General features: G+C 39.6%; 2 protein-coding genes across 4 annotated transcripts in view; one reads left to right on the top strand and one right to left on the bottom strand.

Moving 5' to 3' along the window:
* CLTA (clathrin light chain A) overlaps positions 1–4,737 on the top strand; it is a 28,181-nt gene extending 23,444 nt beyond the window's left edge. The window contains exons 5-6 of the mRNA XM_081273779.1: positions 3,443–3,537; positions 4,634–4,737. Of these exons, the coding sequence (XP_081129905.1) occupies positions 3,443–3,537; positions 4,634–4,722 (184 nt within the window). The 3' untranslated portion in view covers positions 4,723–4,737. The remainder of the gene's footprint in view (positions 1–3,442; positions 3,538–4,633) is intronic.
* GNE (glucosamine (UDP-N-acetyl)-2-epimerase/N-acetylmannosamine kinase) overlaps positions 1–16,093 on the bottom strand; it is a 57,598-nt gene that overhangs the window by 9,397 nt on the left and 32,108 nt on the right. For 2 of the 3 annotated variants that reach the window (XM_081273681.1, XM_081273680.1), the window contains 6 exons: positions 14,738–14,948; positions 11,377–11,506; positions 10,546–10,767; positions 7,719–7,901; positions 4,765–4,881; positions 752–3,286 (listed from right to left, as the gene is read on the bottom strand). In XM_081273681.1, coding sequence (XP_081129807.1) covers positions 3,051–3,286; positions 4,765–4,881; positions 7,719–7,901; positions 10,546–10,767; positions 11,377–11,506; positions 14,738–14,948 — 1,099 coding nt within the window. In that variant the 3' untranslated portion in view covers positions 752–3,050. Of the gene's footprint in view, positions 1–751; positions 3,287–4,764; positions 4,882–7,718; positions 7,902–10,545; positions 10,768–11,376; positions 11,507–14,737; positions 14,949–16,093 lie in introns of those variants that run through there. The other variant, XM_081273679.1, reaches the window with a different exon arrangement.

Below are 16,093 nucleotides of genomic sequence, written 5' to 3'. Positions count from 1 at the left end.
ACAGAACCATGAGAGAAAACAGTTACTGTTGGTTCAGATCTTTTAAATGTTGTTGCACTGTGATCCTGAGTTGTTTCTAATGCCTGTGTAGCTGGCATCCTCCTACCTCAATCTCCCAACTCACTGTGATTACAGGCATGCACCATTGTGCCCGTGTGCAACTTTGCTTTTCTATGTCAACTTTTAAATGTTATATAATAAATAATGCTTTCTATTAATAGGCTTTTTGTTGTTGTTCAGAAAACAATATTAGTTGCTTTAAGTTTTATAAGCTTAAAAAAAAGCAACAGTGTAAGTCTCTTCTAGGAAGGAAATGCTTTTAGCTAGTGAGTTAAGAACAAAACCACAATCGTGTTAAGATTTCAACAAAGAAATGTATTTCTTCCTTAGAATTTGACTCAGAACAGTAACATAAAAATATATACATTAAAATAAATTAAGATGTGATTATTTAAACATGTAATAATTTATGTCAGAATATATTAGTCTTTCCATGAATTTAATAAAGACTTAAAATATTTGGTTTTTGATTCAGTACCATCCTTTCAAATATTTGGCATGAAACTTGGTAGCAATGCAGTTGTTTGGTGTTCACCGATCGTGGTTTTAACCAAGAAACACTGATGTCCCCTTTGCGGCACACCATCTCACCCAGACATTGATGCGCCTGAGCCACCCTGGAATGTCTGAACAGTAACCAGGCCCTGGAGATTATTTAAGGGCTGGCATAGAGTTCTAGGAATCAGCCAAGCTATCTTTTTCACATCAACCCACCAGGAAGGAAGTTTTTCAAATGTGATATTGATTCCTTGGTTTTGTTTGTATTTTGTTACTGAAGCAATACATTGTAGAAACTTTCAGGCTTTTCTAAAATAAAAAACAATCTGAAAAATATATGCATGTTTTTTTAGATTATAAGTACTCATAAAATCCTGTCACTAGACCAAATACTGTACTGGCGAGATTTTCAGAGCAGAGAGGAATATTTTATTAAATTCACAACTGAGAGGGTCAAGAACGAATCGAGCCAGGCTCAGTGGTGCATGCCTCTAATCCCACCAACTCGGGAGGCTAAGGCCAGAGGATCACAAGTTTGAGGCCAATCTCAGCAACCTAGTTAAGATCTATTCTCAAAAATAAAAAGGCTGGGGATATAGCTCAGTGGTAAAGGGGAAAAAAAAACACAATAAACAGTCATTTGCAAATCAGGTATTCTTATTAAAGCTTTTGATAACCACTGGGGTTGTAGCTCAGTGGTAGAGCGCTTGCCTAGCATGTGGGAGACACTGGGTTCGATCCTCAGGACCACATAAAAATAAAATAAAGATATTATGTCCATCTACAACTAAAAACAAAAAAAAATACATCAGCATTTTGAAATGAGAAGTTGTGCAACTTAGCAAAAAAAGACACCAGGACCTGGGATCAAACCTTATCAAGCTTATATCTAAGATTCACTAACTGGGGGGCTGGGGATATAGCTCAGCTGGTAGAGTGCTTGCCATGCACGTACAAGGCCCTGGGTTCAATCTCCAGCACCACCAAAAAAAAAAAAAAAAAAGATTCACTAACTCCATGGCTTTAGATAATATCACTTAAAAACACTTAAGTTTTGGGTTCTACAGAATGGGAATTCAAATACCCACTTCATAGGTTGTAAGGATTTAGAATAATACATATGAAGCACCTAGTTCAGAACTGGATACACAATAGGCACTTAATAAGTGTGGTGGCTGGAAGTATTTCTTACAGGTTGACCATTTTTATTTTTCCATTCATTTACATTTTGTACTTTTGTAATTTTCCACAGGTTTTTAGTCAAAATCTGGGTTCATGGCTCTGGGCTGTAGGAGCTGCACCTATAAACACTGCCTTCATAGACACTTGGGGGTCATATGCAAAACAGTGTGAAAAGCTACCTAAAGAATTATTTGCTGTCAGGAGCAAAGATCCTTTTGGGGATAATCTCCTTTCAGAGGCTCTTTCAGTGGCTTCTTGGTGGTCTCTTAAGAAGATGAAGACAAGGTCACTAAAGCCAGACCTCTGGTCTTTTGTTTCTTTGTTTTTGCAGTGCTGGGAATCAAACTCAGGGCCTTACACATTGCTAGGCAAGAGCACTACTGAGTACTACCACTGAGCTACCCCCTCAGCCCAGATCCCTAGTCTAAATCAAGCTCCTATAAGTGCTGCTAGTATAACAACATCTTTCAGCAAAAATATTTGGAGGTGACTGATATGTCCAATGTCTATGGGGTTGTTTTTTTTTTGTTTTGTTTTGTTTTGTTTTTTTCAGTAGTGGGAATTGTACCCAGGGCCTGGCACATACTAGAAAAGTGCTCTACCACTTAAAAAAAAACCAAACAAACAAAAAAAAAAAAACTTTTGAGACAGGCAAGAATCTCTTGCCCAAGGCTGGCTTCAAACTTGCAAGCCTCTTCCCTCAGCCTCCTGAGGGCTGGGATTACAGGTGTGCACCACCTCGCCCACCATGTCCAATGTCTTTATTGTGGTGATGGTTTCATAAGTATATACATAAGACAAAGCTTATCAAATTGTACGCTTTAAAAAATACTTCAACAAAGCTATTTTTAAAAAGTTCAGGTAAGCTTTTCCTGGTAAGACTCTTCTGTTCCCTGACTGGATCCCTTTCTATTCTCCAAGTTTGGGGTTAGATAAAAGAGTTATTAACCCACACATATGAAGCTCTCATCCAAAGTAGGTCTGCAAGGTCTGGGTGGTACATTAGTAAGCAGAGTCCTAAGGCTTCCTGGTCTATTATTGTAGCTCCTTTTAGCACAAGAGGTTGTGATTGGAACTTACAGGCTTCTCCTAAAATGACCCCTAGAAGGAAAACATCAGAAAGAGCAGCATCTACAAAAATGGGCACAGGAAAGGTAAATTTAAAAGAGACGAAAAGCAAAAGCACTCTCTGCCAGTGTCAGCTGCAATAAAATACTAAATTTGCTGTGTAAGAAATGTTCATCTAAAAGAGAAGAACTTGATTCCACTAAGAAGTTCTTGAGTCTCGGCCCATGTCCACTCCTGGGAATCTAGTGGATCCTTCGAGTTGTATAGTCCAGAACCATGCTGGCAGCACCGAGCAGAGCAGGGTCAACTAAATCTGAAACCACCACATCCACATCCTGCACCGAGGACAAGGCTTGCTGGCGAATGACGTCCTTGACGATGTGGATATAGTGACTGGCCAGTACTCCAGAGAGGATCACGAGGGAAGGATTCATGGTGTGGAGGATGTTCACGACCCCAAGACCAAGAGCTGTTCCAGCTACAGGAAAACAAAAATGAGTTTTGGGGTACTAAACTAAAAACACCAAGGAAGGAGGTAGGAAAGAGCCAGTGGCCAGTAATGGTAAAGTATATTCATACTAAGTAATGGGGAGCAATATTTTGATAGCTGTTCATGAATTGTTCTTTTTTTAAGAGACAAGAGATCTTGTTATGTGGCCCAGGCTGGCTCTGAACTCCAGGGCTCAATCGAGCCTCCTGCCTCAGCCTCCCAAGTAGCTGGAAATATTGGTGTGTGCCATGATTTATTCTTTTTGTTGTTGTTGAGACAGAGTCTCACTAAGTTGCTGAGGCTAGCCTTGAACTTGCAGTCCTTCTGCCTCAACCTCCCGAGTTGCTAGCTTCATAGGCATGTGCCACTGTACCCTGCTCATGATTTATTTATTTATTTTTTTTAATGTGGTGCTGGGGATTGAACCCAGGGCCTTGTGCATGCAAGGCAAGCACTCTACCAACTGGGCTATATCCCTACTCCCCATGATTTATTTATTTATTTATTTATTTATTTTTAATATATTCCTTTTGGTATGGGGGATTAAACTCAGGGGCACTCAACCTCTGAGCCCCATCCCAGCCCTATTTTGTATTTTATTTAGAGACAGGTTTTCACTGAGTTGCTTAGTGCCTCACTGTTGCTAAGGCTGGCTTTGAACTCACGATCCTCCTGCCTCAGCCTCCCAAGCTGCTGGGATTACAGGTGTGTGCCACTGCCCCCAGCCCTGTGACTTATTCTTAATATGAAAACTATCATGTGATGTCTTTTTTTAAAAAATATTTTTTAGAAAATTGTCAATGGACCTTTATTTATTTATTTATATGTGGTGCTGAGATTCAAACCCAGTGCCTTACACATGCTAGGCATGTGCTCTACCATTGAGCTACAACCCCAGCCCCACATCATGTGATATCTTTTTTTTAATGGACCTTTATTTTTTATTTTTTATATGTGGTGCTGAGAATCAAACCCAGTGCCTCACACATGCTAGGCAAGCACTCTGCTACTGAGTCACAACCCCAGCCCAAATCATGTGATATCTTGAAGTGAAAAATGAGTCTCCAAAAGAAGTATAAAATGGCATATACTGCAGAATATAATCTCAACTATGTAAAAAATGAACAGAAAAGGAATAGAAAGGCTCAAAAGAAATACTAATAATTGGTATCTCTGAATGGTAAAACTTTAAAGTAATACTTTTTCTTACTGCTCTTTGATATTTCTCTATCCTATAGTATTATCAAAATTGTAAAACCAAACACCTATTTATAAAAGTACTGCTGCTGGCAAATGCCTTTAATACATTTCTTTTTTTTTTTTTTTCCTCCCCAGAAAATAGGAAAAGTACCTCTGAACAGAATGCAGAATACTGGTTTCCCCGAGGGAAACTGAGGGTTCTCTGCCACAGCCCTGGTATCTGAGAACACTCCCTGTGGCATGGCTGCCTGGAGCCATTGGCTCACCTGTTCTTAAGATGCTCTGGGCCTTCGCATTGCCAAGTTTCGCAGCTTGGATGAGGTGGAGTGCACCCACGGCTTCATCTTTTGGCACTGACATCCCTTCCACCAAGAGCAGGTCCTCTGAGCCGAGTGAAGAGAGTGAGGAGAAGCAGTTGTTAGTGAGCTGTGGGCAGCCCTGGGGAGAGGCCAAGCTTATGTGCTTATGGGCAGCAAGCCCCGAGTGAGGTGCTTTCTGTTTATAGTTGCAGGGCTGAAGATGAAGCTCAGTAGTAGAGCACTTGCCTAGCATGCACAAGGCCCTGAGTTCAATTCCCAGCCCCGTGGACACATCATGCAAAACTTTATTATTCATAAACATCCATATATATTGCCCCCAAAGCCTTTGCTGCCCTCTTGATAACTGGCTATACATAATCCAAAACTTCTATAGCTGGGAAAAATCTCAAATGTGATGACAGTCTTCTAGCCCTCTGGCTCCCTTGCTTTTCACTTCTAATACTGGAGTCTTTAAAGTATTCTGTCCCCACAAATGATCAGGCTCCTTAATTCAGTTCCATCCTCATCTACCCCAGAAGCAGTGCCACACTACTTCAGTGCCCAATGTTCTAGGGCAGCACGGCACAGCAACTGCGGAGCAGTCAGGCCTGGGTGCGGTTCCAGCTCTGCCACTACTAACTGCATAGACCTCCCCATGTCACTTCATCACTATATATTCCTCCCTTCTAGAATACTGGGGCAATAGTACCTAGGGTCATTTCAGAGATCAAATGAGATAATGGATTATTAAGTACTTAACAGTGCTGGCTAGAGTAAATGCTAAATAAACAGTAGAGATTTCTATTACTTGTGGTCTTTATCTTTCTGCCAGTCACCAATCCAGATCAATCTCCAGCCCAATCTATTATTCTAGGCTCTGAAGGAAGAAAATCCCCAATCATGCAGACAACTACCTAGATACCAACGGATTTCTCCTATCTTTCCTGAGCCTCGAATTTACCAGTTCTCACTTTCTCATTGTTCTTCTATACCTTCACCAATACATTTCCACACTTCTTACTTCTCTGATAAAAGATGCCACCAGGCTGGATTCCTGTACTTGTCTGCCCCCACCTACAAATCAATCAGTGCTTGCACATTTTTGTTCTTGCCATCTACCTGGCATCTACCTTTGCAACTCATTTCTTCCCACCTGTTCAGAGACTCTATGGCTGCTACTCCACACCTGTTCTCCTACATTCCAAACCTTCACTTCCATTCCCATGGTTTCTGTCCCACCAGTACATGCTTACAGATTGGTTCTGAAGCAAAAAAAGATACCATCCATCATGTAGCTTTTTGGCTTCCCTCATTTTATGTATAAAGTATAGATATACATGTGGAACATAAAAAATACATCTGTGGTAGGGAAGTTTCACCCTCACCAGGGGAAAAAAATCATTTAAACAGGCTCTCTAGGGAGAAAATGAAACCCAACATTCAAACATGAACACAGTTGTAAGGGCATCAAATGATGTCCTTGTGGCCATAGCCAATGAACTTTATCAAAATTCTCATAAGTAGCACTTAACATTACTGACTACACCCTCTGAAACACTCGTTTTTTTTGGTTGGTTCTATGAAGTTTTCCCTTTTCTGGCTCCCCCCACCCCCACGCCTCTCTCCCTGCCCCTCCAATGCTGATGCTGCTCAGCATTCCATCCTTGACTCTGGCTTGCCTCATTCCCTGGTCTCATTCATAGGCTTAACTACCACCTCCATATTGACGATTTCTAGTCCCTCTTTCTAGCTTAGTCCTGAGTGACAGTGTTCAGCTGCCTCGTAAGCATTTCTACCTGGATGTCCTCCAGGTACCCAACCATCATCTTGTCCATTTTCAGAATATAGTATTCAGCCTTAATTGGATCCAATTGTAGGCATTTTTAACTACAGTCCTTCCCTTTGCTTGCCCCAATTTTAAAAATTGCTAATCCCATAGATCATAACCCCCCTCCTCCAATAGGGGCAAGAGGGAGCGCTGTATTACGGATAAAAGCAGGTGGACTGGCTGTCCTGGTGTGCCTGCTCTCCTGATTCCCTCTGAGGGCACACCCTTCTGCAGAATAATTTTTTGCCTTGCCAACCCACTTCTGAACACGTTTGACCTCGGTATTCTAACATGCCTATACCAAGTCAACATTCCCACCCCTGAGCTGTCCAACCAGAAAACTGAAAGTCACTCCAGAACTGTCCCACCTAAAGCCATTCTCTGTTCAACTGCTAAGTTAGGAGTTTAGTGAAGAATCTAAAATTCAGATCTGTCTGCGTCTTTCCTATACTATTTGTTAATGGCTTTTCTCCTGCTACACTATGCCAAGTCTTGCCCTTTATGTACCCATGCCACTGTTTTCATGCCTAGAAGAGCTCCCCTGACCACCCACACTTGCTTGATTAACTCTTTGGTTCTGATGTTCAACTCCCAGGAAGGCACCTGGCACTCCCTCCCTGTGCAGAGGGTGAAGTGGCACTTGCAGTGTCCTGCTTACTTGTATTTGTGTTCCTTGGCCTTAATGCTCAGTGGCTTTAGCACAATATGTAATAATGACATTAATTGAATCTGTCCATCCTGACTTGCATAACATGTCTAGAAACAGCTGTAATTCAAAGAGATCTCTCAGTTCAAAAACTGTAAGATGTTCATTTTTTGCTTAATTAAAATGTACCCGCCCTGTGCTAATGGCTGAAACAAAACTAAAAGAAATCATCCCTTATGTCTTAGACCTCTAGGCCCCTGTCCACCTCTATCCCCGGAGAGGGAGAGTGTTAATTTGGGTCAGAGCCAAGCATCAGTGGAACATCAGGAGGGAGCCCTGCTCTTCCTCTAGGAAGTGAAAAGGTTAAAAGTCCTGGCTTCAGTGTACGGCTCTTTGGATACTTGTCTACTATTTGGTTACTTAATCCCTAAGGGGAAAGATACCAACCATCATGTAGCTTTTTGGCTTCCCGCTGCAAGGCCATTCCAGAAGCATATGCTTCAATGCATCCATGGCTTCCGCAAGAACAGTCGGGCCCATCCAGAGACACAACAAGGTGGCCAAGTTCTGCAGCACAGAAGGAGCTTCCATGGATCAATTCATGCTGATGGATGATCCCACCACCAATTCCTGCATTAAGAGACAAAAATCTATGATGTGGCAATGCCTCGATGGTTTAGCAAAGTTTTCCAATGCTTGCTTTTTTAGACAGTTGAAATGTAGTATTGCACCAAAACTTTATTTGGCAGCATTTTGAAAGGAAATATTTTTAGCAGATCTTTGGATACCTGTGTCACATCTGCTTGGTTCACTCCAGTTTCAAATAGCTATGGCAGACCGTTCAGGGCGCCTGGCTCACCTAGTATTGATGGCTTACCCCCTTCAAGCACACGCTGCCTATCTCTGCGCACCATGGCCACCTCCCACACCACAGTAAGAGCCCACTCAGCCATGAAGGCACAGTGCCAAGAGGCAGCCCTCACCAGGTGAGATGGGAGCCAGCATGTACAAGTAGACAATTCTGCACTCTGCTCTATAGGCTTTTTCAGGTTGTGGGAGATTTCAACCCCCACTGCCCTTAAGGCCACTTTGATAATGCTTCCTTTAATGGCTTTTCTCCTACTGTGTTTCACTTTTCCCACTCCCTCCTGCTTCTCAGGTTTATCTCCTAAAGAAAATACCTATACCCAAATGGTTGTTACCAGGCTCTGCTTATCCCCTAACCCCAGTACTGGGGATGGAACCTAGGGTGTTCTGCCACTCAAATACATCCCAAGTCCTTATTATTTTTTTTTTTTTTTAAGAAAGAGGAGAGGGAGGGAGAGAGAGAGAGGGGGAGGGAATTTTTTTAAATATTTATTTTTCAGTTCTCGGCAGACACAACATCTTTGTTTGTATGTGGTGCTGAGGATCGAACCCAGGCCGCACACATGCCAGGCGAGCGCGCTACCACTTGAGCCACATCCCCAGCCCTCCTTATTATTTTTTGAGATAGGGCTTTACTAAGTTGCTGAGGCTGGCCTCAAACTTGTGATCCACCTTCCTCAGCCTCCTGAGTACCTGGGATTACAGATATGTGCCACCACTATACCCAACTCATGCTTTCGCTCTGAGGAAAGCCAAGATAAAACAATCCAAAATAGGGCTGGGGACATAGCTCAGTTGGACATAGCTCAGCCTTGCATGCACAAGGACCTGAGTGCATGCAAGGATCCTCAGTACCACCAAAAAAGAAAAAATCAAAAAAATGTAGGCTGGGGTTGTGAGTCAGAGGTAGAGTGCCCGTCTAGCATGTGTGAGGCACTGGAATCGATCCTCAGCACCACATAAAGTAAAATAAGACATCATGTCCACCTATAAATAGAAAAATAAATATTTAAAAAATTCCAAAATATGTCACACATCACCTGCTTCTCTGAAGCAGAGAATATGAATATGATTTTGTCTCTCTCTCTTAACCTTTATTTTATTTGTTTTTATTTATTTATTTTTTTTATGTGGTGGCGGGGATCAAACCCAGTGCCTCACGCATGTTAGGCAAGCACTCAACCACTGAGCCACAACCCTGGCCCCTGGTTTTGTCTCTTCTTGATGATGCTATAACTAAAAATTCAATTCAAATGTTATGAATATAAACAATCATCTTTCGAATGGAATTTAGGAATTATTAAGGAATACGGGGATCTTGGCTTAGAAAGCTCTGCTTTTAAGAGCTGTCCTTCCATCTGTCACCACCCCTCTGATTTACAGCTTGTTAACTACTCTGAACTAGGAAATGGTATCCAAGTTAGCTAAAACCACATCCAAGAAAAGGGAGGAACTATATGAGCTAAAGTGCATGACTTCAAAGGGAGAGGTAATATAGTGCAGAGTTTAAGCACACACAAGTGTTAAGCTTAGGCATATTCTAACCTAACTACTTCATTAGATGAATCTACTTTCCTCATTTAAAAAAATAAAATTGTTCTCCTTAAATATATACAATAAAAATAAAATTAAAAATAAAACAGGAAAACCAAATTTGGACATCAATGAAAATGACAAAAGTAGGGAACTTCAAAACTTCATCCTGCCACTTAAGCAAGGCTGTCAGAATCAACTTGTTTTACAACTCCTGAAACTTAACCAAAGATTTACAGCATGGAAAGGAAGAAGGAAAACAGTTTATCTCAGTCTGATTTTTAATTTAACTTAACCTGGACCCACCCACTCCCTAGCTTGGAAGTGACCTTGAACAACAGCCCCATTCCCAGTTCTGGCATATAGATACCAGTACCTGAGGAAGCAGAATCAACTGGTTCTCAAAAAAATTGTGGTTGTTTTGACTTAGCTGGTAGTTCCCTGGAAGACCAGTTCCAAGAGCTCCTTATCTCTCACCTAACTGGGAACTGTTCAATGCTGAGGGGAGTTATACACAGGTGTTTGTAAAAGGCATTTAAAGATAAAATGTATCAGTCTCTAGTGCCTAGAACAAAGCGGCCGAGACATGTAATAGACTAAAAAAACAGGAGGAAAAGCTGAAGAATGAGAAGTTTGGGGGAATAAGAACTCTGACTATGTACGACAAGTTCCTAGAAATTTAGAAGGCCATAGGCAAGCCTAGCGCTGGGCACATGCTTAGAAAACACCTGGGAAAGCCTTAAGCTCTTACCTGTGGTTCACCTTCAGGACATACTCAAGCTGGAAGCAAAGACTAAGGCAGAGTTGTAACTGCTTAGCTGAGGTTGAAGACTAGTTCCAATACACATTCTAGCTCCTTCCCTTCCTCTCTTACCTGTGCCTGTGATAAGTGTAACAAAGTTTTCCAGTCCCTTTCCTTGGCCAAATTTCCTTTCTGCCATGGCAGCACAATTGCCATCATTGTCTACCCACACGGGGAGATGCAAAGTGTCAGAGAGGGGGGTCCTGAGATCCACAGAGTTCCATTCTTGTATCAGTTTGGTTGAATGCAGCACAATTCCTTCCTGAGGATTTACACGGCCACCTGTGGAAATGCCTGAGCTCCACCACAAACACAAGGAAAATAATTCTGATTAGCAATCTTAGGAAGGCATGCCAACTTTCTCAGCTCAGAACACAAATTAGAGCTGGTGATGTAGCTTATTGGTACAGCTGCTTGCCTAGCATGTATAAGCATTATTTAAGGAAAAGTTTTCATCAGCAATATATTATTGCACTAAGAAACAAGGTGATATAAACTCAACTTTACTTTATATAGAAGTGACTAAATAGAGTATAACACAAGTGATGAGAAGCTCAGTAGTGTCAAGGAAATAAAAATTATAAAAGCAGCACTACAAAAAAGATTAACACACACACACATTAATTCACCCAAGATCTCAATACAAACATTGCCAAGGACTACAAGGAAATATTAGACAGTTTTATAAATATTAGACAGTAAATCTATAGCTCCCCACAGATTTACAGAACTATCAGTGCTTCTCCCATAATACTTGTCAGCATCCCAGGAAGTCACCATGCTTTGGGTATACAGATAGGACCAGAGCCATCTGTACACAGGCAGACCATGACATGATATTCAGAACTCAGTAGACTGTACATTAAGATGAATATTTCTTGGATTTGTAATTTACCATCTTACCTACTCCCAAAATTCTGCAATTCAGTTTTACAGCTTCTGCTGCAGCTTCTACACACATCTGTAGGATTAAATTAATTCTCTCTTCATAGGTTTTGGGATTGAACTGAGTATACTTCTTAACTATTTCACCCTACAAAAGAAAAAACAATAAGATCTATCTCACTTAGCTAAGGAGCCTATCACACAGTGCTATACCACAGGCTTGGATGACTTAGATGCAAATTTAGATGATTGGATTCCAGCCATGGAATAAGCCTAAGTATTTTCTTGGGAATCCATCTTGATACAAAGTTGCTGAAGCAACAACTCCACAGCCAATGAAATGGACCCCTTTTTAAGCTTAAGGTGAACATTGGCTAACCTGAATCTCATTCACTAAAAGGTCATATTTTACACTTTTTGATTGACATAATTTTTTTGTTTAAATTCTAGGGCAACTAAATAGTTATCCTACTTGAATTTTAATCATCCCCTGCAACTGAAACCAATTTATCCTATTTACTCAGGATAAATTTCCATGCTGAGCACATTGTTTAAATTACTGTGCTTTATGATGTTTTAAGACCAAACAGGGATAATCCCTCCTATTTTTTGTTCCTATTTTTATATTTTTTCTTAATTCATCTCACTTGTATATTTTTATTATTTTATTTTGGTACTGGCAATGAACCCAGGGCCTCCAGCATGCTAAGTAATTGGTAAGGAAAAGTTTTCATCAGCAGTATATTATTGCACTAAGAAACAAGGTGATGTAAACTCAACTTTACTTTATATAGAAGTGACTAAACAGAGCATAACACAAGTGATGAGAAGCTCAGTAGTGTCAAGGAAATACAAATTATAAAACAGAATGTGGGTTGGTCTATGTGTAATCCACCTGGATTAATTAATTGCTGCTTTTGGAAGTTAGGTTCCTGCTTCCTATATATGGAAGGCAGACAGAAGCCCTATCTTCAAGTGTTAGCAGGAACAAACAGGAATTTCTACACAGTTTTTAGTTCACCCAGATGGGCACTTTAATGGGTAGTGGGGTCATGCCCAAAGAAGAGATCCTTGAGCTCTTAGAAACGATATTAGTGTTTTGTCCAAGTCTTCATCACAGCCCTTTTTATTTTGAGACAGGGACTCTAAATTGCTCAGGCTGGCCTTGAACTTATGATCCTCCTGCCTCAGCCTCCAGAGTAGCTAGGATTACAGGCGTATGCTGCCACACTAGCTCACTTATGTATTAATTTAAGAATAATGCTAGGGGCTGGGGATGTGGCTCAAGCGGTAGCGCGCTCGCCTGGCATGCGTGCGGCCCGGGTTCGATCCTCAGCACCACATACCAACAAAGATGTTGTGTCCGCCGAGAACTGAAAATAAATATTAAAAATTCTCTCTCTCTCTCTGTCTCTCTCTCTCTCTCTCTCTCTCTCTCCTCTCTCTCTCACTCTTAAAAAAAAAAAAGAATAATGCTAAACTTAAAAAAAAACCTGTGATTTATGATAATTTTATTTAATTTCAAAATCCCATTGGAATATTGACTAGAATTATATTAAATTTATAATCCAATTTGGGGACTACTGACATTTTTGAAATATTCAGTACTTTCACCAAGGACACTTTTTTAGGCCTTTATATTTTATAGTAAAGTTTTATAATTTTCTTTATGTACATTACATAGTTTTCTGGTTTTGATTATTCTTCAGGAGTAGTTGTTTTGAATAGAGTCTCTTTTTCTCTTTAAATTCTTTTGTTATTAAGGGATTTTTACATATCAATATAAGGGCTAAAACTATTACTAATAACAGTCATTAAAAATCAATCTGGGGTATGAGAATGGGAAAGACAGTAGAATGAATCAAACATAACTTTCCTGTGTTCATATAAGAATACACAACCAGTGTAACTCCACATCATGTACAGCCGTTAGAATGGGAAATTATATTTCATGTATATATGACACGTCAAAATACATTCTACTGTCATTTATAACTAAAAAGTACAAATTAAAAAAAAAATTTTTAAAGCAATCTAGAGGAGTGTTTCCCAACCTCACTGTATATCAGAATCTACTCTTAACAAATACTGATATGTCCACCCATCCCCAGAAATTCCAATTTTATTAGTCTGGGGTGGGAGCCAGGCATCTGTGTTTTCTTAAAGCTTCCAAGTAATGCTAAATATGCAGGGGAGTCAACAAACACCACCTAAAGGGAAATTAAAATCTTTGTCTACAATTTCACCTAGGTAGAAAATTATTGATACTTACATATTTTTCATAATATCCAACCATGTTATTTGATTATCTTATTAACCCTATAAGTTAGCTGATTTCTTCAAATTGTCTAAATAATATTTTTGTTTTATTCTGTCCGCAATCTCCATTTTTGCTATTCCTTATTTTTTCCCTTTGTAATTTTCAGAATTATATTAAAATAATGTTGCAAAAGACTTTTTTTCTTGATTTCAACAGGAATGCCTCTAGAATTTCACAAAGAATACTGGCCATGGATAAGAAATAAATCCTCTTCAGATTAAGAAAATATTGTTCTATTAACTTTTTTTCTTAAGTGTTTATGGGACTGTGGTGTAGCTCCATGATAGAGCACTTGCCTAACGTGCACGTGCGAGGTCCAGGGTTTGATTCCTGGCACTAAAAAAAAAAAAAAAAAAAAAAAAGTATAAGGGAGGCCTTTTAGTTTCTCTTAGGAAAAGTATGTTTTGTTTTGCTTTTCTGTATTTTTGATTAATGATATTAACAAGCTTCCTGTATTTTTGTTTTTAAAATCTTTGCTATTTCTTGTGCACTTCTAAAACTTTATAATGTCAAACAAAGGTTTTTCCTCATTAAGTCATTCAGAGATCATGAAGGCACTCTCAGCCTGTCAATGCTGTGTTGATGTCTAGTTAATAAAGATATGCTCTCTTCAATAAAGAATATACTTATAAAAATGCAAAGTGGAGAACCCATCTATCTGACAATATCTGAGAGAAGAAGCAACTTCTTTCACCCCATGCAGATGCACGTGCTCTTGGCTGGGTGGAGATGGTGATCAGCATACTTCACACTCTATTCCACTGTGACTACTCCGATACTTTCAGGTCTCCTGGGTGGCAAAAGCCCTCTCTGATGCCTAAAAGTGTCTTTTCTCCCCATTGTTCATTCAAGTCTGCTACCTTGAATTCCCTGAAAATTTACTTCTTTGAAATGTTAATAGTTGATAAACAAGACAAACATTGTAATAGATTCAAAATCAATACTATAGGCAAATGATTACACACTCTTGTATGTTTCTAGTCCTGTCTTCCAACTATACATTTTAAAACTCAATTACTCAAATGGGATGCAAAATTAAGAGCTGAGCAGTGAGTATACCTTCATGCTGACTATTGCAACTCGGAGGTTCGTTCCACCAAGATCAACAGCCAAGGCACTTAGAGTTTCAAGAATATGGTCGATATCTTGAGAGATATTCTCCTTCACAGGAGGAAAGCAGAATTTCTTTTGCAATGGCTCTTGAAGGTCAATAGATTTGAGAAACTTCAAAATCCTTGGAACAGCATTTCCATCTCCATATATCTTTGAACTACAATATCCAAAACAATTAAATTAACTGTATACATTAAGTGATGTTGAGGGTGTGGTTTAATGAAATCTGAAGGTTCAGGTAAAAATAGTTTGTGTTGCTCCTTTTTAAAATAACATTCTGGATGGTATATGTACATAATGGAATATTTACTCGGCCATAAAGAAGAATGAAATTATGGCATTTTCCAGTAAATAGAGGAACTGGAAGCTACCATGCTAGGTGAAATAAGGCAATCCCCCAAAAAACAAAGGCCCGATGTTCTCTCTGATATGCAGATTGGACAGCAGGGTATGGGGGGGAAGGAGGGGAGATGGGAATGGGAAAGACAGTAGAATAATCAGACATAACTTTCCTATGTTCATATATGAATACACGATGTGAAACTTCTTATCATGTACAACCACAAAGAATGGGAAGTTATACTACATGTATATATAATATGTCAAAATACATTCTATTGTCATGTGTAACTAAAAAGAAAAAAATTAAAAATAAAATAACATGTCTGGGAGTGTACCTCAAAGGAATAGTGTTTGCCTAGAATTCATGAGGCCCTGGGTTTGATCCTCATCATTGCAAAAAATAATTTATAAATACATAAACCAAAATAAAATAACATTTGTGCAATGTGTGTGTTGCACAATTTCAAAGCATCATGTACACGACATATGATGATTCACAATGTTATCTGTCAATTAAAAAATTGGAAATCATAATTATACATAACTAAATAAAATGACATCTGGATCTCTGCAGCAATAGAATAACTAAGTGTCTGCATTTTTGTCTTGCTTTTTTAGAAGTTTTATCTTTACCTTTCTGAGAAAATTCATCAATTTGAAGTAGAAAGGACAGCCAAAATTAATCAAAATTCTGAACTAGAATTTTTTTAATAGACACAATATCTTTATTTATTTATTTATTTTTTAATATTTATTTTTTAGTTCTCGGCGGACACAACATCTTTGTTGGTATGTGGTGCTAAGGATCGAACCCGGGCCGCACGCATGCCAGGCGAGCGCGCTACCGCTTGAGCCACATCCCCAGCCCCTCTTTATTTATTTACTTATTTATTTATGTGGTGCTGAGGTTCGAACCCAGTGCCTCCTGAATGCAAAGCAAGCACGCAAGCACTCAATCAC

This window comes from Spermophilus citellus (assembly GCF_964194105.1).
Source record: "Spermophilus citellus genome assembly, chromosome: 2".
NCBI classification, from domain to species: Eukaryota; Metazoa; Chordata; class Mammalia; order Rodentia; family Sciuridae; genus Spermophilus; species Spermophilus citellus.
The sequence above is the reverse complement of the archived record's forward strand: the minus strand, read 5'-3'. Positions and strand labels throughout refer to the sequence as shown.